Genomic DNA, 26,835 nt, shown 5'->3' with positions numbered 1-26,835 from the left:
CCAGCTTATTAAAAATACTCCAGCGCTAAAAAAAACTTTTACCACAAATTCATCTGAAAAAATAAAAATCCACAATCTTGGATGCAGAAAGAAATGCAATGCTGGTTTAAATGGCGGTTTAAAAAAGTTAGTATGTCACATCAGTGGACCACTCGCTGGGCTCATCAGGGGTATGTAATATTACTTCAGGTTGAGATGGTGGTGCTGACGCTAACATTCTCCTCTCTTGTTCCCACCGCAGCACAGAGAAGACACCCAGTGAAGCCAGCTGACTCTGCCCCTCCCAGTCCCCAAGCTATAAATTCCGTTGATGAGAGGAGGTGGTGTTCAGCCTTGCCCAGTCACCAACACAGGATGAAGTTCCTTTCCGACTACGATGTGAAAGGCATAGTCTGACGGCAGTCCACTTTGGAAGCCTTTATGTTGGCGTGCAGAGCAGCCCTAATTTTTATTTGTTTGTTTGAAATATTTTTGTTGAAATGAAATGGGTACAACCAGGTTGAGGCCCCAACATATTCATGTGGTGACTTGCAGTTCCTTCACTCGACCACACCTGCTACAGGATGGAAAATACTGTATCAGGCCACCCAGGCAAACTAGAAGAGGACTCGGAGAAAGACCTAACAAGAACATGAAGCCCAAGTCATAATCAGAAAGTTAGAAAACCCTGTGTGAAATCCAAAATGTTTCCTAAAGTGAAACTCCACTGACATCACTTGAAATCCTAAATCCTCACTTCTCAGCCTCATAGGTAAGCTTACATCCAGGTACTGTAATGGCATTTAGCTTTATTTCCTTTATAGATTTTAGTGATGTTGTGGATTTTTTTTTGGTACCTTGAACTTTTGTTTGGAATCCTGATTTTTTTTAATGTTTCCTTTATTTGATATTAGAATATTAGATCATTAGAAAACACTTGATGAGTACAGGCCATTCAGCCCAACAAAGCTCACTAATCTTATTCACTTAATTTCTCCAAAATAACATCAATTTGAATTTTGAAAGTCACTAAAGTCCAACTGCCTACCACACTACTTGGTAACTTGTTCTATTTGTCTGTGGTTCTTTGAGTGATGAAAAACTTTCCTAATGTTTGTGGTGAGATGTCAAGCAAAATGACACCTTTTATTGGCTAACTAAAAAGATTACAATATGCAAGCTTTCGAGGCAACTCAGGCCTCTTCTTCAGGCAAGAAGGAGCCTGAGTTTCCTCGAAAGTTTGCATATTGTAATCTTTTTAGTTAGCCAATAAAAGGTGTCATTTTGCTTGACTTCTCACTACATTCATAATGGCTAACACCCTAGTACTAATGTTTGTGCAAAATTTACCTTTCACAACTCTCCAACTGTGCCCCCTTGTTGTTGATGAGCTCACTTTAAAGTCGCAATCTCGATCCACTGGACTAATTCCTTCATAATTTTAAACACTTCAGTCCTGTCTCATCTTAATCTCCTTTTTTTTTAAACTGAAAACATTCAACACCTCACATTCACATTCAATGTCCTCTCACAGCTCATACCTTGCAATCCTTGAATCAGCCTTGTCACTTTTCTCCGGACTTTCTTTAGCATTGCTCGAGTGCTGCTACCAGAACTGCAACCAGGACTCCAGATGAAAACTCACCAGTGTGTTAGAAAGCTTCATCATAAACTTCTTGGACTTGTACTCCACACATCAAGGTGCTATATACGCTGACATTCTGTTAGCCTTCTTAATGTTATCTGAACGTTGTCTGGGTAAGAAAGCAACAGGTCCACTATGTTTTATTACAGCCAGGGCTCCTTCTTTGGCTTGAAGATCAAATCCTTGTTTTACGTCTTTTAGCTCATTTTTGATTCTTTAGTTTTTATTAATTGTTTTTTTTTTGTTTATTTGTATTATTCTTTGGATTTGATTTTGTCTATCCCTGTATTATGTTCCATGTGTTTTGTGGGTTATCCTCCAGGAGGCGGGGCCACGTGCCCATCACCTCAGAGGACAGGCCTCAGCCCTATAAAAGACAGGGGCGATTCACAGTTCCTTGTGGTTCATTTGATTGTGCTCAAGAGTTTCTGAGTGTTTGTTGTGATTCTTTCTTTACTTTGTGCTTTTGTGATTTTTTTTTTGAATTTGGTTGACCTCTTTGCTTTGTAATTCAACTACTCTTTCAATTTGTAATCTTTCTTTTTGGTACTGCCTTTTTTGAAAGCATGGCTTTCTGTATGTTTGTGCTCCTCTGAGCTTATTTGTGCTCTACAAAGCTTTAGAATAATAATCCTTTTATTTATTGAGTTGCATTTCCTAATAGATTGTATGGGCACAGAATTACCATATTCTTCAGGGATACACAATCTGTATTTATCCCCACTATTCTCTGCTGTTTTTTCCGGTTCTTCTGCAGTGGCGATCTGCACCACCACCATCTGATCAAGGCACCATGCAGTGCCCTGTGTTGATGGATTGAAAGTGGGGGTCTCAGCGGTCCACAAGGCTAAAATCACCAATTACCACCATGTGAAGCCTGAAAACCAAGAAGACTGATTTATGAACATTTTTGTCAGGTAGAATGCCCAGTGGAACCCCTGCAGATTTTGGTTTTTTTTTCAGCATAACTGGAGTTTTTTTTGTTTTTTTTCTGTCCTCTGATCTTAACTTTTGCCTTTGTTACTTAAACTTTAATATTATTGCCTAATCTTACTTGTTTTCATTTCATATAACTTTCTTTTTGTCATCTTATAAAGCGCTTTGAGCTACACTGAATGTATGAAAATGTGACATATAAATAAGTCTTATTGAGGTTGTTGTTCACATTCCCCTCTATAGTACTAGCCTGGATTTTTGACAGCATTTCCCCCTCACGTTGGCATTTCTGGGATATTTTAGGACTTTCGTGCTTCGGGACTCTGAAGCTTCATAACCGTTAGAAGTACAAGAGCTTTTTCATATTGAAATAAATTAATTCATTTGCAGCCTTGTTTCTTTGGACCTGGCATTTCCCCCTGTCTATTTAGTCTAGGCTTTAGGCCTGTTTTTAATGGATGGATGGATAGATAGATAGATAGATAGATAGATAGATAGATAGATAGATAGATAGATAGATAGATAGATAGATAGATAGATAGATAGATAGATAGATAGATAGATAGATAGATAGATAGATAGATAGATAGATAGATAGATAGATAGATAGATAGATAGATAGATAGATAGATAGATAGATAGATAGATAGATGCAGGCCCTCAGTCACAACAGCATGAGTGGGCACTGTGATGGTTACCATCTTCTACCATCTTCCCCGATCTAGCCCCCTGTGACCCCGAATTGGGTAAAATTGCTTTGAGAATGTATGTAATAATACAATTAAACGGAATACTGATTCTATACAATATGCTATGGAGTAATCCTGACCTATAAATTAAACACGGTGCTCATAAAATGCTTTGTATAATTAATGTAAAGACTACTTATTATTCTCTAAAATGCATTATTAAAGTGATCATCATAAAGGGTTATATTTAAAATAGGAATTAAGTAGTTTGAAGTAATTTCTTATAACAGGTGGAAATTAAAATAAAGATTGACCGATTGCTTTGCAAAGTGACTTGTAATGGTGCTCATTATGGCCAGTAATACAGTATACACAAAAACCATTGGCTTATTTGATAAAAACAAGAAAAGAATTCCTTTGCGCTAACGCATGTTGCACTTACTGTGAACAGTATTGATCATGAAGACGTCTTCTTTTGAGGTCGCCTCAGGCCTGCAGATCACTTGCAGCACAGAACTTTCAGACAGAGAAGTCTGCGACGGCAAAGGCTCATAGCCGCAGTCCATCTGCTGGTCTGCCTGTGGACTGAACATTAGTGCACAATTAGATACTTGGAAGGCATTGCTGTGTTGAATTTCTCCATTCAGCATTAAAAAAAAACAGTAAAAATATTTTATGCTACGGTCTAAAGTCATAACAATATAATTAGGACCACTGTGGGGATCCAGATAACAGGAGATGTTTGCTTTAAGCTCATAAAGTGCCTTTAGGAAGTTCAGAGCCCTTCAGTTTTTTCATATCTTGTTGTATTGCAGTCTTGTGTTAAAATCGTTTAAATTGTTTTGTTTTCTTTTCCCCCCACATTAAGCACCACCCAATACCCAAGGATGATAAGGCGAAAACAGGATTTTAGGAATGTTTACAAACTTATTAAAAATGAAAAATCTCACACTGACATAAGAGTCTTCAGACCCTTTACTCAGTACTCAGCTGAAGCCCTGTTGGCAGTGATTCCAGCCGGGAGTCTTCTTGGGGTCCATTCCTGTCAGCCAAGAACTCAAAGCGGAGGATACAGTGGGTACAGGATGACCAAAACTGGGCAGCTGAAGACTGGAAAAAGCTAGCCTGATATGATGGCTCTCAGTTTCTGCTGGGGCACACCAATGGTAAGGTCAGAATTTGGCACCAACAGCATGAAGCCATGCACCCAATCTGTCTTGAGTCAAAAGTCCAGGCTGGTGCTGGTGGTGGTGCACAGGTGTGGAGAATATTTCCTTGGTACACTTTGGGTTCATTAATACCAACCAAACATCACTTGAATGCCACAGCCTATTTGAGTCTTGCTGCTGACCACATGCAATACTTCATGGCCAATATTTACTCATCTTGTAATGGCTACTTCCAGCATCATAACACACCATGTCACAAAGCAAAAGCTCATCACAAACTGGTTTCATGAACATGACAATAAGTACAGTGCTCTTCAGCGGTCTTTGCAGCCATCAGATCTGAATCCAACAGAACATCTTTGCGATTTGGTAGAACAGGAGATTTGCAACTTTAATGTGCAGATGACATGCAGAAAGTGCATGATGCAATCAGGTATACATGGGCCAGAATCTCTAAGGAATGTTTCCAACATGTTGTAGAAGCCATGTCATGAAGACCTGAGGCTGTTTTGAGAACAAAAGGAGTCCCTACCCATTATTGGCACAGTGGTCCTAAGAATTTGCTCAGTGGACGTATGTTGTGATACACAATATGGATGGGCTGATGTTCTGGCCAGGCCTGATGGGGTTCCTTCATGCAGCCAGTAGGCCATTATGAATAGACAACAAAGGTGGATGGGACAAATGGCCACCATAGAGAAACAGCATGGCTGGATTGGCATCCCAACTAGGATGGTTGCTATTCACCATTCCAGGTGGGAGGCTGAAATAATGGGCATAGAGAGGGAGAATGCCTCCAAAGTCCAGGTGTTCCCCCCGTGAGCTAGGTGGCAGTGTTCTTCTGGTATGGATCAGTCTGCACACCCATCGCATGGATGGGAGTCATAGTTTTGAATGGTGCTGCCAGGAGGAGGCTCCCTTATTCTACTCAAATGGAAGTGCTTCCTGGAGACAGTATTGTGGCACTGGAAGTGCTGCTGGGTCTGACGTAAAAAAGGTCTACTCCACCTCAGCCAGGTGAAAGAAAATCAGAAGTGGAGTTGGACAAAGTTGGAGGAAGATGGGAATTGTGCTGAAGTGTAAAGGAAGAAAGATACAAAAGATAATACAATCTGGACTTTTGAATCAGGGATTTCCATTAGAATGGTCATGTCTAGGTGTTGAGGCTCTGGGGCGCCCCCTACTGGTCTCGATGAATTTATTTTTATGTTTGCGTGAAACACTCCTCAGCCTCCCTGGAAAAGTCTATTCGGGGGTCCTGGAGAGGAGGGTCCGTTGGATAGTCAAGCCTCGGATTCAGAAGGAACAGTGTGGTTTTCCTCCTGGTCGCGGAACAGTGGACCAGCACTACACTCTTAGCAGGGTTGTGGAGGGTGCATGGGAGTTTGCCCAACCAGTCTACATGTGTTTTGTGGACTTGGAAAAGGCATTCGACCGTGTCCCTCGGGGAATCCTGTGGGGGGTACTCCGAGAGGGCTGTTCGGTCCCTGTACGATCGGTGCCAGAGCTTGGTCAAAATTGCAGTAAGTCGAACCCTTTTCCAGTGAGAGTTGGACTCCGCCAGGGTTGCCCTTTGTCACCGATTCTGTTCATAACTTTTATGGACAGAATTTCTAGGCGCAGCCAGGGCGTTGAGGGGGTCCGGTTTGGTGGACTCAGGATTGACTCACTGCTTTTTGCAGATGTTGTTGTCCTGTTTGCTTCATCAGGCCGTGATCTTCAGCTCTCTCTGGATCGGTTCGCAGCTGAGTGTGAAGCGGCTGGGATGGAAATCAGCACCTCCAAATCCGACACCATGGTCCTCAGCCAGAAAAGGGTGGAGTGCCCTCTCAGGGTTGGTAGCGAGATCCTGCCCCAAGTGGAAGAGTTCAAGTATCTCGGAGTCTTGTTCACGAGTGAGGGAAGAATGGAGCGTGAGATCGACAGGCGGATCGGTGCGGCATCCACAGTGATGCGGGCTCTGCATCGGTGTGTCATGGTGAAAAGGAGCTGAGCCGCAAGGCGAAGCTCTCAATTTACAGTCGATCTATGTTCCTACCCTCACGTATGGTCATGAGCTATGGGTAGTGACTGAAAGAACAAGATCGCGAATACAAGTGGCTGAAATGAGTTTCCTCCGCAGGGTGTCTGGGCTTTCCCTTAAAGATAGGGTGAGAAGCTCAGTCATTCGGGAGGGGCTCAGAGTAGAGCCGCTGCTCCTCCGCATCGAAAGGAGTCAGATGAGGTGGCTCGGCCATCTGATCAGGATGCCTCCTGGACGCCTCCCTGGTGAGGTGTTCTGGGCATGTCTAACCGGGGGGAGGCCCCGGGGAAGACCCAGGACACGCTGGAGGGACTATGTCTCTCGGCTGGCCTGGGAACGCCTTTGGATTCTCCTGGAAGAGCTAGAAGAAGTGGCCGGGGAGAGGGAAGTCTGGGCATCTCTGCTCAAGCTGCTGCCCCCGCGACCCAACCTCGGATAAGCGGAAGAGGATGGATGGATGGAAGGATGGATGGATGGATGGATGTTTAAATGAAAATATTTCATGATGTTTTTTTGTGAACAGCATGATGATTATGGGTTTTATTTGAAGTTATTCTGGGTTTTATTTTTACTTCACTAAATTTGTAAAGCAGTACAACAAACTTGTTAACATAAGTGTAGAAGATGTACAATAAGCTGAAGTGAATTCAGAAAATAAATCAAAAGATAAATAAAATGTTAGAGTGGATATCAAAGAATGGGATTTCACAGGTCTTTTAGTTCTTTTTTACATAACATTTCCAGTGATTTTCAGCTTTCATTTGCATAATTGTAGCGAGTTGGAATTAGTGACATAATGGCATGTGCCCCACGACTTACTCCAACCAGTCACGACTCACCCGAACAAACTCAAACTGGTCATAGGGGTATGAGAGCTGCAAATCAATGAATGCTCATCCAGAAGCATAATCCATGTAATGCGGAGACCAAGGAATGCGAGTGTTTCGGACCCCACAAACAGAACAACACATATCTGATTGGTCAACAAAATGTTTACACATGACAGGAAATGAGTCTGGTAACTTTGATATTTTTAGTAGAGATCTTTATTTAAATACTAAATTAATGTCAAATGAGTGCCTATAAACCCTTCAGACAGAAGATAAACACCTTTCTTTTTGTGGCAATGTTTTGTGAACTTTTTAGGACAAAGAAACACAGAGTTTCAATTTGCATAAGGTTTCCTGAAATCAGCACTAAAATGTTTTGCTGTTTTGAACCACACAAACAGAAGACAAGTTTGTCTGTCTGATGTCTCATGTTTTATGTACCAAGATAGAATGGAAAAAAGAAAAAAAAAAGAGGGGCAGAGAATTGCATCTGAATTTGCCGTACCTATTGACCCTAAATACAACACTGGCTCGGTCAGGCAGCATGATATTGGCTGTCAGAAAAGGGGATGAGCACAACTGTGATGGAAAGTCTTCACAAAGTCATATAATGTGATATGCCCTGCAGCTTTCTGCAACTAATTACAACTTGCCCCGACAAACTCAAACTGCTCATAGGGACATGAGAATGGACAACCAATGAATGCTCACCTGGAAGCACAATGCATGTAATGCAGGGACAAGGAATTAGGGACATGGGTGTTTGGGAACTCACAAACATAGGAGAAGCTCATCTGTCTGATGTCTAATGTTTTTTAGGCACCGCGTGTACCGGATGGTCAGGGCCCTTACCTAGGTGGGACATTTTATACTGGAAAGACCGGAGGAGAGAACATGCAGAGGGCATTACCTCTCCTGGAGCATTAGATGGCAGCCAACCCCGGGTTGCTACAGCACTACGGTTTCCCACAGGGCTCTATGGGAATTGGAGTTCGGTGTAAACCTTTTGGATTCTGTGGGTGCCGCCACCGGTTGATGCAGGGACTGCAGAGACCGTATTTCAATGGGTCACCGGAAGTGTTTCGGTACCTTCATTCCAGGAGCCAGAGTCGGGAGTGAGAGGGCAATGCTTACCAAGAGGAGTGGAGGCAGAAGAAGAAACAGAGAGAGAAAGAAGAAGAAGAAGAAAAGAATGGTTGTGTGCTTAAGTCTGCTGTGCTTATTGGAGCTGTACTGTACTTTATTGTGGGAAACGATTGGGAAATGTTTGCCACAACAAAATGAAAAAGCCTGTGCTCATGCAGAACTTGCATCTGTGTCTGTCTGTGTTGGGTTTGTGGAGCTGCTGCATCCCCTGCAGGCCACATATGATAGAATGTTTTTTGAAAAAAAACGTTTGAGACTGAAGCTGAATTCACTGTATCTGTTACCCTTCATACAGCACTGGCTCCATCAGGCAGCAATATATTAGGCATTAGAAAAGATGGGTGAGCACGACTGTGGTCGAAAATCATCACAAAGTCGTATAATGTGACGTGCCCCACAGCCTACTTTAACTAATAGCAACTCACCCCAACAAATCATACGGATCATGAGAACTGACAACCAATGAATGATCATGTCGTCACAAGGAATAAGAAACGTGGGTTATTTTGGGGCAGCACGGTGGCGCAGTGGGTAGCGCTGCTGCCTCACAGTTAGGAGACCTGGGTTCGCTTCCCGGGTCCTCCCTGCATGTTCTCCCCGTGTCTGCGTGGGTTTCCTCCGGGTGCTCTGGTTTTCTCCCACAGTCCAAAGACATGCAGGTTAGGTGGATTGGCGATTCTAAATTGGCCCTAGTGTGTGCTTGGTCTGTGTGTGGGTATGGGTGTGTGTGTGTGTCCTGCGGTGGGTTGGCACCCTGCCCAGGATTGGCTCCAGCAGACCCCCGTGACCCTGTGTTCGGATTCAGTGGGTTGACAGATGGATGGTTATTTTGGACCTCACAAACAGAAGAGAAGCGTGTCTGTCTGATGTCTTATGTTCTAAGTACCACGATAGAATGGAAAAAAGGAAGGGAAAAAAAGGGGAGGACACAACTATGGTGTAAAGTCATCAATCTGAGGTAATTTGACATGTCCAGTGATTTTCAGGGATGACAATTAACATGGTCAGGTGATGAGATCAGCGTAATCTAAGACTAGAAGTTGTGCAATGTGACATTGGGTTAAGTTAAAGGAAAACAGATCTTAGCACCTTATGCAGTACGTATGTCGAAGCTGTGCAAACCTAGGTATATTGGTTCAAACTTCAGAGAGTGTCCTGCTGCCATGATGAGACTGGAACCCATATTAAAAAAAGGGATGGGACACACAGGACAAGAGAAAAGGCAACAAACTCATTCCCAGTGCGTCGGGTCAGGTGAGGTTATTTACCATCATCTGACCAGTGTGGGCAAAATCTATAAAAGCAGTGCTACAGTTTAACTCCCGAAAAGTGTATAAAATACAGCAAAACAGAGGGCACTCGCAGCCCCCTAAATGCCATTCATTGGATGGCAACAGGGAGACTCAGGATAAAAGCAACCCAAATTACCCAGGACAGTCAGTACCCCTGCTAGATATCTAGCACTTCCATTAGAATAAAAGGTCTAGGGGTACAGGAAAGCTAAGAACTGCCAAGTGGCAGAAGCACTCACCACAGTTCTGTATATGACTCAAAAGGTACCTGGTTATAAATGGCCACTGTCTGCTAAACTGCACTGAATTCAGAACAGGAGGGCTGGCATGAGAAAGAATGGCATTAGAGCAACCAAAGACCAAAAGATGTCAGAGAAAGAGAGTGAGAAGGACAACGTGTGTGTGTGATTTTGTCATGGCATACAGAAAAAGAGCAGGTAGACCCTTATTTCTTGCTTTTTTTTTTTTAGTCTGCGGTTTATACAGACATATCTAAATAAAAATGCCACCGCTCAAGATAAGGTTAAATGCTGGATGCCAATATGCAGGGTGAGTCAAAATCATGTTAACACTAATGGATTATTTTTATGTCGTTGGATACGTCGTGGTGGACTATTGCCATGGCCTCCACACTCATGTGATTTCTGGTTATGGGGTATGGTGAAGGAGTGCGTGTATACAGTAATCCCTCACCTATCGCGGGGGTTACGTTCCAGAGCCCCCCCCCCGCGATAGGTGAAATCCGCGAAGTAGCGACCTATATTTATTTTATTATTTATACATATTTTAAGGCTTTATAAACCCTTCCCACACTCTTATAAACCTTTCTCACTCTCTTGTTAACCTTTCCCACACTCTTATAAACACTTCCTATGCTCTTAAACACTTTCTACATTCTTAAACACCTCAGACCAACACTGCACACTGCCTGCACGCAGCGATCAGACGTCAATGTGTCTGCACTCGCTTTGTGAAGGGGGGCAACTGAACTCACGCTGAGCAGAAATGGACTTTGTGCTGCTTCTGCCAAAATGCCTGCTTGTCGCTCTGCTCGAGGAGTGTGTGTGTGTGTGAGAGCTGAACGCACCTTCGCTCAAACCCTCCCTCCCCGGAAGCGCAGTTCGCATTGTCAAGGGGGTGGGGAGCTGAATGAACGCTAAGGAGAAGTGGACTTTGTGCTGGGTTTGTGCTGCTTGTCGCTCTGCGTGTCAATAATTTAAAAGCCTGTACAATCAGGCTTTTAGGTGTACATCACCAATTTTCCTGTCTCACTGTCTTGTCTTGCGTGAAGTTAAAATGTTTTATAATAGTGAGATGTTACTCATATCCTTAGCCCGACATCCACATATCATATGTGTTAACAAAGTGTGTTTTATAAGTTTACATGTGTTTAAAGCATGTGGGATGGGTATTTTAAGGCTTAAACTAAAAAAATGTTTATTTATATGGTCTTTCTATATCACGGATTTTCTCCTGTTGCTGATGGGTCTGGAACATAACTTCCGCGATAGGCGGGCAATCACTTGTATTTAAAAATCCGCGAAGTCGTGAATCCGCGAAAAGTGAACCGCGAAGTAGCGAGGGATTACTGTAGTAGGAAAGTTCATGATATCAATGACCTGAAGGACAGAATATGGACTGTGGTATCATCTGTTCCCCGCGAAATGTGTGTCTGGGCTTTAAATGGTACTGTTGTTCATTGGTTTTTGTTTGTTGAATATGATGGTGAACAGGCTGAGACATTCCTGTAAATTATCTTGCACATATGAAGTATGTTTGGTGAATAAATTGTTTCCGCAATGCAAATGTTAACATAATGTTGACTCTCCCTGTATTTCACATTAATAATATAGAAATGTAGTGATGTTAAATAAACAGCAGATGGCAGCATAGCTAAGACTATAAATACAATAGAAAAAAAAGATCCAGTAAGTTACAGTAATAGAGTGGCACAAACAGAGCGAGGTCATAGATATGGCATGTGAAAAAGTAAGTACACCCCTTGGCAAATATTGACTTGTTTGATCTTTAAACATATTTGAACAGGCACACAGTGCTTACAGACAAAGGTGATACACTTGAATATAAACACAAGGAAAATGTGCCTTTTCATGGGAAAGTGTTATATAAATAAAATGTAGCATTATTAATAAACATAAATATAAATATTGGACATGTGTAAGTTCACCCTTGGCCTCATAAGCTGTCCATTTAGCAGAAATGACTTCTTGCAGGCATTTTGCATCACTGTCCACCAGTGTCTGATATTTTTGAAATTTTTGACGACACCTCCCTGCAAATTTCTTTCAGTTGCAAGATGTTTGTGGGTTTTCTTGCACGTGTTGTCCATTCTTAAATACGCAACCCCCCCCCAACCTCCCTCCCTCCTTTAACACTTCAATCCGATTCAAATCAGGGCCTGGACTAGGGCAGTTCGTAACCCTCCATTTCTTCTTTTTTGAGCCACATTGGTGGGTTTGCTAGTATGCTTTGGATCATGATGGCGTTAGAAGGTCCATATTCTGTTCAACGTCATCGTTCAGAAAGATTGGCCTCACATTCTCCTCAAACACACTTTTCTGTCATTGAATCAGCTATGAATTCTAGATCCATCTGTCCAGGCCCTCAGGCAGGGAAGCGAACCCAGAGCCACAACATTTACACTGCCATGCTTTACAGTTGGTAGGAAATTTTGTGCTCACTTTGTGCCAAACATGTCTACTGTTACTGTGGCCAAATAATTCTGTCTTTGATTCATCTGTCAAAAGCACATTGTTCCAGTAGGCCTGGTCTTCGCCTAGATGTTCAAACTGTCGTCTTTTTTCAGTCTTCTTTTGGACAATAAAGGCTTTTTCCTGGAAAACACCTTGCATGCAGATTGCACAAATAAAATCTTTCTTTGTAGATGCATGTACTTTGACACCAACTTCTGTAATAGTTCTCTGCAGATAACTCGGTGCAAGTTTGGAGTTCTGGGAGACTTCTTTTAGTATAAAAGGGTCAGGTCTTAGGCTGAATTTGCTGGGCTAGCCAGACTACACCACTTGTAGATGATACCCTTGCAACAGAATGACCGATTTCAAATCATTTGCCAAGCTTGTTCGACTCATAGGAATCCACAGCCTTCTTCATGAGGGCATTAGAGTGCTCCTTTGATCGTTGCATAATGACACCACACATATCAAGATCTAAGAGAACAACACACCTTTAAACTGTGTGGTGTAGATAGGGTCCACTTACCTAAGGACTTTCTAATTATCCACACCAAATCTGGTACACCCGTTTCAAATTTGATTATTGATAAATGGAAGGGTAGACTTACTTTGTCCATGAGACAAATCATATTTTTATTAATTTACATTATGAGAATGAATACACCAGGTCAGCTTGAGGAGTTATTTTTTCAGGTATATCACTTTCACCTGTAGACACTATGTGCCTGTTCAGTTATGCTGAAAAAGTCATCTGTCGCCATGTGGTGTACTTACTCTTTGATATGACTATAGATGGACACCTCCGTTTTTCCAGTTTTAATTCAAATTTAATAAGCTGAAATGCAATGATGAACTAAAATGGTCTAATGGTAAGCAATAACCTGCCAGAGGTTGAAATTTAAAGTTTATGTTATCAAAAACTTACATCAGAATATTACAAATATACCTTCTCCAGGGAAAAACTAATAGGTTACAACGTACAGATGTTCTAAAACAATTAAAGTAAACGAAGCCTCACATGTTGAAGCAAACAGTTTGTACAGGTGTCTCAACTTCTGCCGATTACTTGAAAGCCCATCTGTCTGCCTTAAAGCAAAGTTGGAACAGACTGTGCTACTATCCATCCATCCATCCATTGTCCAACCCGCTGAATCCGAACACAGGGTCACGGGGGTCTGCTAGAGCCAATCCCAGCCAACACAGGGCACAAGGCAGGAACCAATCCCGGGCAGGGTGCCAACGCACCGCAGGACACACACAAACACACCCACACACCAAGCACACACTAGGTCCAATTTAGAATCACCAATCCACCTAACCTGCATGTCTTTGGACTGTGGGAGGAAACCCACGCAGACACGGGGAGAACATGCAAACTCCACGCAGGGAGGACCCGGGAAGCGAACCCAGGTCCCCAGGTCTCCCAACTGCGAGGCAGCAGCGCTACCCACTGCGCCACCGTGCTGCCCACTGTGCTACTACACCCTCTGAAGTACAACTTGGACAATATTACACTGTAGAGCTGGCGTGTCCAGCTCCAATCCTGGTGGGCTGCAGTGGCTGCAGGTTTTCATTCTAACCCTTTTCCTAATCAGTGACCAGTTTTCACTGCCAATTAACTCCTTTTCCCTTCATTTTAATAGCCCTGTTTTTAGGGATTCAGTTCTCTGAATTGATTCCATTCTTCATTAAATGGCAGCCAAACAGAAATGAGCCGTGAAACGAGCCAACAGATGACCAGCTAAGCTGGGATTTCAAACTCCAACTAATTTCACTCCAACCAATCTCTTAATGAGAAGCCAATTCTTGCTGTTAATTACACTCGTTATTTAATTCAATGGCTTGTTGCTGCTCTCATTCTGCCACAGCAGACATTTCCAAAACTGTTGATTTTTCTCTTTTTTCTAAGAACACTGTCAAAATGTTTTGGTCACCTGAGAGATCAACCTTACCGAGACCTTCACCTTTCTTTATTTTCAGATAATGTGTGATGGGCACAGGTGAGCTCGTTTTGTGTCTCATTATTGTTTGGCTGCTAATTAAGAAAAAAGAGACAACTATAGGGCCTGAGTCAAGTTAATTAAAACTAAAGCAAAAGAAGATAATTAGCAGCAAAAACTGGTCACTAATGAAGAAGATAGTTAGAATGAAAACCTGCAGCTATTGCGGCCTTCCAGGACTGGAGTTCAACACCCGTGCTGTAGAGAGTTGTAGATTCCAGTGATAATGGCAATAAAACAGCAATTAACAAATGAGATAGAACATTATTAGTCTTAGAAGTGTAGGCCTTTCGTTTAGAGAAACTGAAAAAAAAAATTAAAAAATCAAAGTGTCAGTCAGTCCAGTGATCTCCTACACAATCTAAAGGTCATTGGAAACTGGAAGAACTTCTGAAAAGAAGTTATCTGGCAGAGCCAAAGTCACAAGCCAATCAGAAGACAAGTTTTTGGGGGTCACCAGTTTGTGTGATCACAGACTCCTCACAGCACAGTAGCTTAACAGTGCAGGTGTCAGTTTCTACTGTGAAGAGGAGGCTTTTGTGCTGCTGGTTTGACAGGGCGAGTGGCAGGAAGAAAGCCATTCCTAAAGGACAACATAGAGCCTTGAAATACCGGCTGTGGACTACTGCAGACCAGAAGAAAGTCTTCAGGTCCAATGAATCCAAATTTGAAACCTTTGGTCCATCATGCAGGGTGTTTGTATGCTGTTGAGTTGGTGAAAGGATGGATCCTCAGTGTGTGACACCAACTGTCAAACATGGAGTAGGACATGTGATAGTCCTGGAGTTGGAGACTTGCACAGAGTGACTGGTATTTTCAATCATAAGGGTTACACAGTTTGGCTATTAGATCAACATCAGCTACTTTGATGAATCAAAAATTTGAATACATTTTTGTACACTTAATGATTCCTTGACTTATTTTTTTTTTATTTGTGGTTCATTTGTTCTATGCTTTGATTTCATGAAACATTAAGACATTAAACTGCATGCATTTCCATAAAAACTCAGGTGTTCTGTATTTTTGAGTGGTAATGTAGATGATATAAAGGCACAATATTATAGACAGAATGCTGGTTTCTTTTCTGTGGCTACGTATTGCATGGTCTCGGAGGCAAAAATCAATTCTTGTTTATTTCCTCTTGTGGATATCACCATAGATCAGCACAGCGGGTTTGTCCTAGACGTGTCATGCTGTATAATTTTGGCACAAAGACACATTTTGGCACAAAGACACAATGCAGTCTCTACCAACCACATTTTCCTGTTTCTTCCTTCCTGTAGGTGACGTTGAGTGTATGCACAGCTCAACCCAGCCGGAACGCCCCTAAGATGGAAGAATGGGAGTAGGCAGCATTTCTAGGACACTGCCTCCCCCTAGATGCTAGATGGCAGCTCCCCTGGACTGCATCCATGTCCCAGGTTCCCACATGGCACTATGGGACATAGAGTTCGGCAACACAGCCCCGCGGTACCATGGGACACAGTGGGAAGACGGTGGGAGTCTAAGTGCTCACCTTGCCCGGAAGTACCAGTGGAACATGTGGGCGGGAGCACAAAAGTACTTCCAGGCTGACAAGAAAACTCAAATTCTCCATCTGACCCAGAAGTGCTGGCAAGTCACAAGGACAGAAGGAAGTACTTCTGGGTCAAGGACTATATAAAGGACTGCTGAAAACCCAGCAATTGAGCTAGAGTCAGGTGGAGGTGGACAATGCTTTCTGGGAGGTGTGGAGGAAAGATTTGATTTATAATTATTGATTTATTGTTTATTTAAGTGCCTGTTTATTGGGGCTGGGGTTCTTTGGAGGCACTGCTTAAAAAGAAGAACCATTAAAATACTTCTGAGTGCTTTTACCTTGTGTATTACCCTGTGTCCCGAGCGTCTGTCTGTTGGGTTAAAAGAGTAACAGCGACCCCTAGCGTCTCACGGCACACACCAAGCTCCATGAAGCATCAAGTAGTTACTGCGCTCCAGTCTACCCTTCTCATGACACTTTCATCTTCTTCTCTATCTTTGATGCATTTTTTTTCAATATTGTGATCCAAGATTGTACCAGCAGAGCAACCACAGCACACAGTTGACAGCCCAACAATATGTCTACACGTGACAGAAAATTAGGCTGGTTATTTTATTTTTACTAGAGATCCTTATTTAAATCCTAAACTCATGCTAAGTTAATGAATGAAAATGGGTTCTGACAGAAGATAAACACCTTTTTTCTTTTATCAATTGTAAATACCCTAGATTTTGCCCCCAGATTTGCCTGCAATACCTTTGCTGCCCAGGAAGAAATGGAGGGACAGGGAAGGACTGTCTCTGGGGACTATTTAATCCCCCACTACACTAGGTGGCAGCTTCCTTCAGGTGGAGCTTTCATTCGTACTGCCACAGGGCACACTGAGAAATGTAGTCTTGGTGAGCAGTCCTGTCAGGGCATCTGCATTCCACCAGAGGGGGCTGTAAAAAATGCACACACCTGGAAAGAGGTTCCACCTGACCCAGAAGTGTTTCCAGGCTGTAGTCATGTGACAGCGGAAGTACTCACAGGTCTGGCATAAAAGAAGCCACCCAGCCTCATCCAGGTGAGCTGAGAAGTGGACAAAGCTTGGCAGGAGGAGAGACAGAGCATTTATTTTGAGGAGAAGTCTGTGTTTCGCAAGATCGTGACGTAGAGGGCATTTCTCTCTATTATAAAAAAAAATCTTGGAAGGCTTGGAAGAAGAGGATACGTGATTTTCTCAGAGACACTTTAACAACCCCCGAGACAAGGCTGTGAGACAAAAGGACAGCTGTTGTACAGGCTTTTAAATGATTGACATGCAGAATGACAAGCTAACATGCAGCCTAGGAGCAGCAGCAGTAAGACAGCAGCTGATTCGACCACATCTCTTTAGGGTGCGTTCAGCCCCCCCTTCACAACGCAAGCGACAGAGACATAACGTGGGGGGGCGGGGGTGGCTGAGCAAAACGAGCAGGGGGCACAGCCCCCTAGTTTTTCAAATAAAAATCACTTTATTGAAGCTCTTGACTGTGCGACTGCCCTTGTATCTGGGGATCTGGACGCCCCCTAATGGTCGCACAATGTTTTGAGATTCTTTTTTTTTTTTTTTTTTTTTGGACAGTAACACATTATTTCTATAGCACCTTTACCAAGCTCAGTGAAAACTTGTTTCAATTTGCATACAGTTTCACAAAAGAATTTCACAGGCATTTTCAGAACTGTGAAATACAAAACTCAATAAAAAAAGGTTTAAAAGCCTGACCCCCACCCACCCCAAATATAAAAAAGGCACATATCTTTCAAATTATTTTCACTCGTCACTAATGGGGACCAACACTGAACAATTGCAAACAATTTCAAAACGTTCTTGTAAATAAAAAGCCTCAATTTATGATTTTCAGGAGGACTATTTGTTTCATAATGAAAATCTATTGGCTCCAGCAGACTCCCGTGACCTTGTAGTTAGGGTATAATGGGTTGGATAATGGATGGATAGATGGATGGAAATCTGAAAATGTGTACCACAGGACTTACTCAGGTCTTACTTCTCTAAGAGCTTCTGCTAGATCTTATTCTACCCAGACGTTCATGACTTTGATAGGATTTATGCGTGCATACCTCTGAGGCGAAATTGCTGCCATCTCACTCTGAAGTGTCACCGCAGCTGGCGATTCTGTCACTGCTAAGCTGTTGGGTGGTGGGCTGTGTTCCCGAGATCCTTGTTCAATCATTTTGTTTTCTTGATTCTTTTCCATTGTAACACTGCCTGAAAAGTAACATATACTGAGAACTACAGAATTCTGAGGAAAACAACAACAACAAAAATAAACACACAACACCATGCCAAGGGGGAAGCAATTATTTGATTATGTGTTCTCAAGTCCTATCATCATTAGGAGAATAAATAAATAAATAAAAAATAAAGCAAGCAGCAACTGTCAAAAGTGACCATACTGGGAAAGGTGCTGTAAAAGTAAACACCAATTGAGTAGCTGACATATTCAGCCTTCAAAGTATTCAGACCCTTTTCACATTTTGCTCTACTGCAACCTTGTGCTAAAATAATTTTAAATCATTCTTTCCGCTTCGTCAAAAAGACCTCGATTTATGAAATATAATTTTTTTTTTTAAAAACTGAAATGGCACATTGACACATGTATTAAGCACTTTTACGACGACATTTGAAATTTGCCTCAGGTGCATCCCATTCTAATGATCACCACTGAGACGTTTTCAAGATCACGAAGTGAAAGCTGAATTTTAGAATTGTGTACAAATTTATTAAAAATCAAAAACTGAAATATCACCATGACACGAGTATTTAGACCCACTGCTATGTCACTAGACGTTTGGCTCAGTTGCGTCTCCTTCTATTGATCATCGCAGAGATGTTTCTTCACCTTGTTTGTTGTCCACCTGTGGTCTATTCAATTGAATGGATCCAACTAGGAAAGACACACAGATATATGTCTATTGAAGGTCCCATGGCTGAGCAAAACCCAAGCCATGAGGTCAAAGCAATTGCCTTCAGAGCTCTAGAAATAAATTCCTGCAGCATGGAAGGCTCTCAAAAGCATCACAGCCTTCATAATTCTCAAATGGAAGATGTTTGGAACAACCATGATTCTTCCTCGAGTTGGCCATCTGACCACACTGAGCAGTTATAGGAGTAAGGCCTTGGCAGGAGAGGGGACCAGGAACCCTAAAGTCATTCTGAAGGGGATCCTCAACAACAACAACAACAACATTTATTTATATAGCACATTTTCATACAAACAATGTAGCTCAAAGTGCTTTACATGATGAAGAAAGAGAAAAAAGGCAAAATAAATAAGAATTAAAATTAGGGAAAACTAATTAACATAGAATAAAAGTAAGGTCCAATGGCCAGGGAGGACAGAAAAAACAAAAAATAACTCAGACGGCTGGAGAAAAAAATAAAATCTGCAGGGGTTCCAGGCCACGAGACCGCCCAGCCCCCTCTAGGTATTCTACCTAACATAAATGACCTCAATCAGTCGTCATTGTACTCAGAACCTGTGTGAAGATGGGAAAAACTTCCAGAAGAACAACCACCACTGCAGCACTCCTCATGAAAAGACAAATGGAAGTCCACTTGTAGTTTGTCAAAAGATGCTTATAGAACTCAGACCGTGAGAAACACGATTTTCTTCTCTGATGGAACAAAGATTAGCATCATGTCAGGAGGAATGAGGGTACTGCTCATCACCTGTGCCATATCATTCCATCTGCAAAAACCGGTGGTGCAGCATCATGCTATGGGGTTGTTTTTTCAGGTGAAGGGACTGGGAGACTATATAGGGTTGAAAGGAAAGCCAGAGTGAAGCTACTCCAGAGTGTTCTGAACCAAAGGTTTACCTTCCAACAGGACAATGACCCTAAGCACAATGCAAACACAACACAGGAGTGGCTTAGGGACCACCCTGGGAACGCCCTTGAGTGGGCCAGCCAAGCCAGGACTTGAACCAAATCGAACATGTCTGGAGAGACCTCACAATAGCTGTCCATCAACAGTCTCCATCCAACCTGACCGAGCCAGAGAGGATCTGCAGAAAAAATGGCAAAAAATCCTCAAATCCAGGTGTGTAAAGCTTGTCAAGTTAGACCCAAGGAGACTCAAGGTTGGAATCGCAGACAAAGGGGCTTCAATGAACTATTGAGTAAAGGGCTGTTTGCAAGACTTTTAAAAAATTTGCAAAAAAAATTTTAAAATCCTGTTTTCCCTTTACCATTCTGTGGTACTGAGTGTTGTTTGATGAGGAAAAAATGAAATTAAATGATTTTAGCACAAGTTACTACAAAACAAAATGTGTAAAAAAGGGAAGGGGTCTGAATCCTTTCTGAATCCACTTTATCAAATAACCAAAGTAAATATTGTGAAATTTGGACATTGACTCACCAGTCCTTGGGCTTGACTTTTGGGTGTTTTCATTCAGAACATCTGTTTGGTGGCCTATATTGCTTTTGGAACTATTAATTGACTCCAGAAGGGACACAAACTCCACAAAATTGGATTCATTAGGGATTTGTCCTTCCTTGGCTTCTAGGTCTGACTTGGATGACGTCAAGGTCTGCAATTTACCCTGAGAATATTCTACAGCTAAAACAGCATCCGTACCGCTGTCCACGCTAAGTCCTCGCACGTGCGTTTTTGTGCTGGGCATCCCACTCCTTTGTCTATTCCCATTCCCTTCTTTGAACGGATTAGGAATCTGCAATAGGCCTTCAGGGTTTTGATTAGGACTTTCTGGGGAGTCACACTTGCTACCAGGATGAGGAGCATTATCTTCAATTTCCATTGATGTATCGCGTTCATGAATGTTAACATGCTCAATAGAATCCGAGTCTTTACAATCATGGACAGCTGAGTCAGAACTCACACCATCCTTGCATGGACTTGGATCAGGTGAAGGCAACTGAAGACTTGATCTTGCAAAAGACAAAGGGCTGGCAATGCCATCATCGTCAGACAATTCCAGAGTGATTGCTGGTATCTTAATGAAACAGTCATCAGAGTCTTCCTTGAGCTCAATATGAGCAGAGTTCAAATCATTTTGCCTAACTGTCTCTTCCACTTCCCCAGACGTTTGGGTATCACCACTTACTGTGATGATGATTTTCACAGTATCACCATTACAGAGTTGATTCGATGCCTGTGCGTTGTCCATAAATACAACCAAACTTTCATCTGAACAATAATGGTCATCAAGTTTGTTTTCCTGTAAACCTTGACTTGGCTCAACCGAGTTATTATTTGAATCATATTCATATTTTGGGATCAACTTCAACTCCTCAGTGTCATTGTCACCCTTGGTAGGACAAGGCTTTTCTTTGTCGGTTAGTTTGCCGTCTACCTGAGAGTTACATTCAGGGCAGCAACCTTCACAGTCCTCCAACGCATTGTCCAAGACAGTCTTGCTCACCATGTTCTGCACATCTGGTTCCATTTCAACTGCTTTGCTTAGCGTATTTCCTTGAAATGAAATTTCACCATTTCCTGCAAGAAGATGAAAGTGGGATATTTAATTGCTGTACTACTACCATTGAAAGTGTGACAGTGTGCAAACAAACAAAAAGTGTGCAAAAAGTGCTGTGCATCAATAAATAATTGAGAAAATCCAGAGTAATTTTGATGATAAAAAACATTTCTCAAATCCAGATGAAACAGTCACTTAATTCCAGGTAAAACCATATTGACTCCTCTGACAGCCCCTCAGCACTAGCCGAGACACCGACCACTATAACCAGCTCTCCTGACCAGTAAAATCCACTGCAGAGCCAAAGCACCATACGTCAGCGCAGGTCTATACCAGCAGTTGTAGGACATAAGTTAAGGTTAGGGGTTAGTATGGTTAGCATATAGGATAAATGGTTAAGGGTTAGGGGTTTGTTTTGTTAAGGTTAGGGTTTGGTGTGGTTAGCATGTCAATCAATTTTATTTGTGATGACCCATCAATGTTTATTACAAAACTAAAGGTCTACACATGCGGGATGTCCCTTCCGGCCCTGAAACTGCTGCCGTAGACCTGCAGTGATGTATGTTGCTGTGGATCTGCAGGTTGATACATCTCCTGACTCCCAACCCACATCCCTTGACGAGCATCATCCGAGACACACAGCCAGCGTGGCGCTACCTGGATGCCTGGAAGGTTCGTTTGCTGTTCCTACACGGGTCAATGGGGACACTGCATGGAGTGCCAGCCCCTTTGCATTGCTCTGCTCACCGGGCCTGATTGCTTGTCTCCTTTTTCACCTGTTGCTGTCTGTATCTGACTGACCATTTGTTCGTTCATTTGGTCCTTCTTTTCTTCCTTGCTTGCTTCCTTCCTTCCTTTGCCTGCCTGCCTTTCTTTTTTTTACATTCAATTGCGCCATTTATAGTCCTAGTATAGTATTGGGTGCAAGTGCTGTCCTCCACCTGTTCTAAAGTGTGAATGTACACACCTGATTGACCCGTTTCCTTTCGCATATGAATGCGCGATTGGCCAAGAAACCACACGTCGCAACCTTGGGAACCTGCAAGGTGCGGAGTTCTCGATTAATCCTTAAAATCGTGCTTCGCCACAGACCCCTTATCACACAAAGAACTCTTCATGAACAAATTTGATCAGATTTTCCTGGCATAAGGCCTTCTATTCATTTCAAACCCCATCTTAAGTAGCGATATTAATAACGACAAGTGCAAGTCATCACTGAAAATGATGTCTTAATAATGTGATGAATAAACTGAAAACCACAAATGTATGTTAAATAGCGTTCATTGGACAATCAATCGGCAAACGATACCAATGAGATTAATAAAAAAGGCTAATAATAGACCAAACTTGTAATGATTTAGAAAACAAGGAATTACAACAAATGAAATGTTAATCAATAGATACCAGCCAAAGCAAAAGATCTTGAACTTCTAAAACAGAGTACGAGGTGTGATCAAAAAGTACGGTGAATGTTGATGCAGAGCCCCATCCAAGAGCAATGCAAAACAATTCAAAGCAGGTTCTGACAGGTCCATCCTAGAACCTAATTTGTGACAAGTTTCAACTTGTTTGGTACTGTCAGTCGTTTGTGAGCCACTGTTGAGTTCAAGTGTGTTTTTCAAGTATGTCGTTATTAATGGATATCGAGCAACACATTAACATGAAATTTTGTTTCAAATTGCAAAAAGCTCAGGAAACCCATCCGATGTTAAAATGGGTTTATGGTGACACTGCACCGACAATTAAGACTGTTTACAAGTGGTTTGATCAATTTCGTAATGGATCTGACTCGGTTGAAGAGGAGAAAAGATCAGGACGTCCTTCAACATCAATAACTAAGGAAAATGTTGAAACGGTTTCATTCTTCATCATAATAACGCTCCTTGTCACATATCCCTTCTAGTATGACAATTTCTGTCAAATAAAAACATTACGCTGTGTCCGCATCCACCTTATTTGCCAGATCTGAAACCGTGCGACTTCTGGCTGTTCCCTAAATTGAAAATGACCATGAAAGGCAAACGATTTCAATCCATTGAGGATATCCAGGCAGCCACAACAGCCAACTAAAGACATTCTCGAAAGAAAACATCCAGAACTGCTTTGCAAAGTGGCAGGAGCGTTGGGATAAGTGCATTCAAAGTGGAGGAGAGTATTTTGAGGGTGACTAGTAGTTGTAAATCTTTTACTGCAATAAACGTTTCTTCTTTAAAACATTCACCGTATTTTTTGATACATAAAGTCATATGAAAAAGTTTGGGAACCCCTCTCAGCCTGCATAATAATTTACTCTACTTTCAACCAAAAAGATAACAGTGGTGTGTCTTTCATTTTCTAGGAACATCTGAGTACTGGGGTGTTTTCCGAACAAAGATTTTTAGTGAAGCAGTATTTAGTTGTATGAAATTAAACCAAACGTGAAAAACAGGCTGTACAAAAATGTGGGTTCCCTTGTAATTTTGCTGATTTGAATGCATGTAACTGCTCAATACTGATTACTTGCAACACCAAATTGGTTGGATTAGCTCGTTAAGCCTTGAACTTCATAGACCGGCGTGTCCAATCATGAGATATAAACGTATTTAAGGTGGTCAATTGCAAGTTGTGCTTCCCTTTGACTCTTCTCTGAAGAGTGACAGCATGGGATCCTCAAAGCAACTCTCAAAAGATCTGAAAACAAAGATTGTTCAGCCTCCTGGTTTAGGGGAAGGCTACAAATAGCTATCTCAGAGGTTTAAACTGTCAGTTTCAACTGTAAGGAAAGTAATCAGGAAATGAAAGGCCACAGGCACAGTTGCTGTTAAACCGAGGTCTGGCAGGCCAGGAAAAATACAGAAATGGCATATGTGCAGGATTGTGAGAATGGTTACAGACAACCCACAGATCACCTCCAAAGACCTGCAAGAACATCTTGCTGCAGATGGTGTATCTGTACTTCGTTCTACAATTCAGCGCAATATGCACAAAGAACATCTGTATGGCAGGGCGATGAGAAAGAAGCCCTTTCTGCACTCACACCACAAACAGAGTCACTTGTTGTATGCAAATGCTAATTTGACAAGCCAGATTCATTTTGGAACAAAGTGCTTTGGACTGATGAGACAAAAATGGAGTTATTTGGTCATAACAAAAAGCGCTTTGCATGGCGGGAGAAGAACACCGCATTCCAAGAAACACACCTGCTACCTACTGTCAAATTTGGTGGAGGTTCCATCATGCTGTGGGGCTGTGTGGCTAGTTCAGGGACTGGGGCCCTTATTAAAGTCGAGGGTCAGATGAATTCAACCCAATATGAACAAATTCTTCAGGATAATGTTCAAGCATCAGTCACAAAGTTGAAGTTACGCAGGGGTTGGATATTCCAACAAGACAATGACCCAAAACACAGTTCGAAATCTACAAAGGCAATCATGCAGAGGGAGAAGTACAATGTTTTGGAATGGCCGTCACAGTCCCCTGACTTGAATATCATCAAAAATCTATGGGATGATTTGAAGCAGGCTGTCCAAGCTCGGCAGCCATCAAATTTAACCGAACTGGAGAGATTTTGTATGGAAGAATGGTCAAAAATACCTCCATCCAGAATCCAGACACTCATCAAAGGCTATAGGAGGACAGCGTCTAGAGGCCGTTTTATTTGCAAAAGGAGGCTCAACTAAGTATTGATGTAATATCTCTGTTGGGGAGCCCAAATTTATGCACCTGTCTAATTTTGTTATGATGTATATTGCATATTTTCTGTTAATCCAATAAACTTAATGTCATTGCTGAAATACTACTGTTTCCATAAGGCATTTCATCTACTAAAAGGAAGTTGCTACTTTGAAAGCTCAGCCAATGATAAACAAAAATCCAATGAATTAAGAGGGGTTGCCAAACGTTTTCATATGACTGTAACTATAAAGGCCATGTCACATCATATTTCAGACATAGACTACATTTACATAATTTTAGCAAATCAGGAGCTGTCATGTCTCAGCAGGGATTCTTCCATTGGCTGCCCTTCAAATGCTTCCTTTGTGTCTTTGTTGTACATTTTTTTGAAGTATTTGTATGTGTTACTGTTTCTTCTCTTCATGATTTGCAGTATTTTTAATGTGGTATTTATCTGTATTGAAGCCTGTGCTATGGGCCTTGTGTTTTCTGGGTGGTCCCTGCCAATCACCACTAGGAACTGCCTATTCGACTGGTGAAAAATATATTACACTGTAACGTACTTTCCAGATTTAAATTAACAGGCCTGCATTTTGATTTTTTAGGTGGTCTTAGGGGTTTATTAAGGGTTCACAGAACCCCAAGGTCCCACATATTATGCGCCTCATATATAAGAGTTTTATATGAGGATGTTCACTTTTACACCATATTAGGACCCATGTGTATAGTTACACTCAATCTGCTGTCATGCAAGTGCACCTGGTGATCACATTCCTGGCTCTGTTGAGGTTAAAAGTCACATTGAACCTTGCACATTTTGCACTTCTTTCTCTTTCTCTTTGTATGGTTCATGGATGCAATCAGGGCTGGCGCCACCATTAAGGTTAATTAGGCATTCACCTAGGGCACAGATCATAAGGGGGGAAAAAACCCAGCCACACAGGTTAGCTACTGGTTGGCACACTAATACGCTTAGCCTAGGACACAAAATAACCTTGCACCAGTACCTTTTGTATTGGATTTGGATTTACTTTTATGGACTATGTCTTGTGACACGAAGTCTGTGTTGAAGTGCAGTTTTTATATAAATAATCACTTCCCAGAGAGTACAGGCTCTGATTGGGTATGGGTGTGCGCTAGCACGTGTCACTCTGGGGTTGAATGGGGTGCTTAGCTGATTGCACATTCACATGCAAATTGGTTACATGCCTCGTTCACACCTTGGAGGAGGCAGAGTGCCACACCTGCACCCAATCAATCCAATATTAGAGGAGGGTGCACGGCAGAGGGGGACGAGAAATGATGGAGAAAGAAAAAGAAGAGAACAGAGAAATAGAAAAGAGAGACGGTCGTTAAAGTTAGAGAAAACCAGAGAAAGAAAGACAACAAGGATAGTAAAAGGGGCCTGCACGACAGAGAAGGGGAGCTGAACAGGGAACAGAAACTAATAACAGAGAAAGACCACCATGAGCAAGAGCAGTATCGGGTGGTTGAGCAGGACCACCCAGCTAGCCAATGAGCGAGAGAGGGGGAGGCAGCGCTGACATTTTAGATGAGCAGGTGCAATTGTGGAATCCTCCTCAGGGATCTGAGGAGCGCCAGGGGCGAAAAGAAAGACAGGTGGACAAATGCCCCCTAGTGGTCTGGCAGAGGCCGATATGGGGGGTCGGTGGAGAGTTGCTGGAGTCTCTGCCAGCTGCGTGAGCTATGGGTGAGCCGGGGAGACAGAGAAGGAGTTGTGCTAGGCTTGTAAGGG

The 26,835-nt window shown here is 42.3% G+C and overlaps 1 protein-coding gene across 2 annotated transcripts in view; it reads right to left on the bottom strand.

Annotated features, from left to right (window-relative positions):
• The window catches only part of pcnx2 (pecanex 2), a 295,416-nt gene that overhangs the window by 242,699 nt on the left and 25,882 nt on the right, over positions 1-26,835 (bottom strand). For both annotated transcript variants that reach the window (XM_051919361.1, XM_051919362.1), the window contains 3 exons: positions 20,348-21,445; positions 18,046-18,193; positions 3,692-3,834 (listed from right to left, as the gene is read on the bottom strand). In XM_051919361.1, coding sequence (XP_051775321.1) covers positions 3,692-3,834; positions 18,046-18,193; positions 20,348-21,445 — 1,389 coding nt within the window. The remainder of the gene's footprint in view (positions 1-3,691; positions 3,835-18,045; positions 18,194-20,347; positions 21,446-26,835) is intronic.

The sequence above is a fragment of the Erpetoichthys calabaricus genome, chromosome 15 (genome assembly GCF_900747795.2).
Source record: "Erpetoichthys calabaricus chromosome 15, fErpCal1.3, whole genome shotgun sequence".
NCBI classification, from domain to species: Eukaryota; Metazoa; Chordata; class Cladistia; order Polypteriformes; family Polypteridae; genus Erpetoichthys; species Erpetoichthys calabaricus.
Note: the sequence above shows the minus strand (reverse complement) of the source record. Positions and strands in the feature narration are given on the sequence as shown.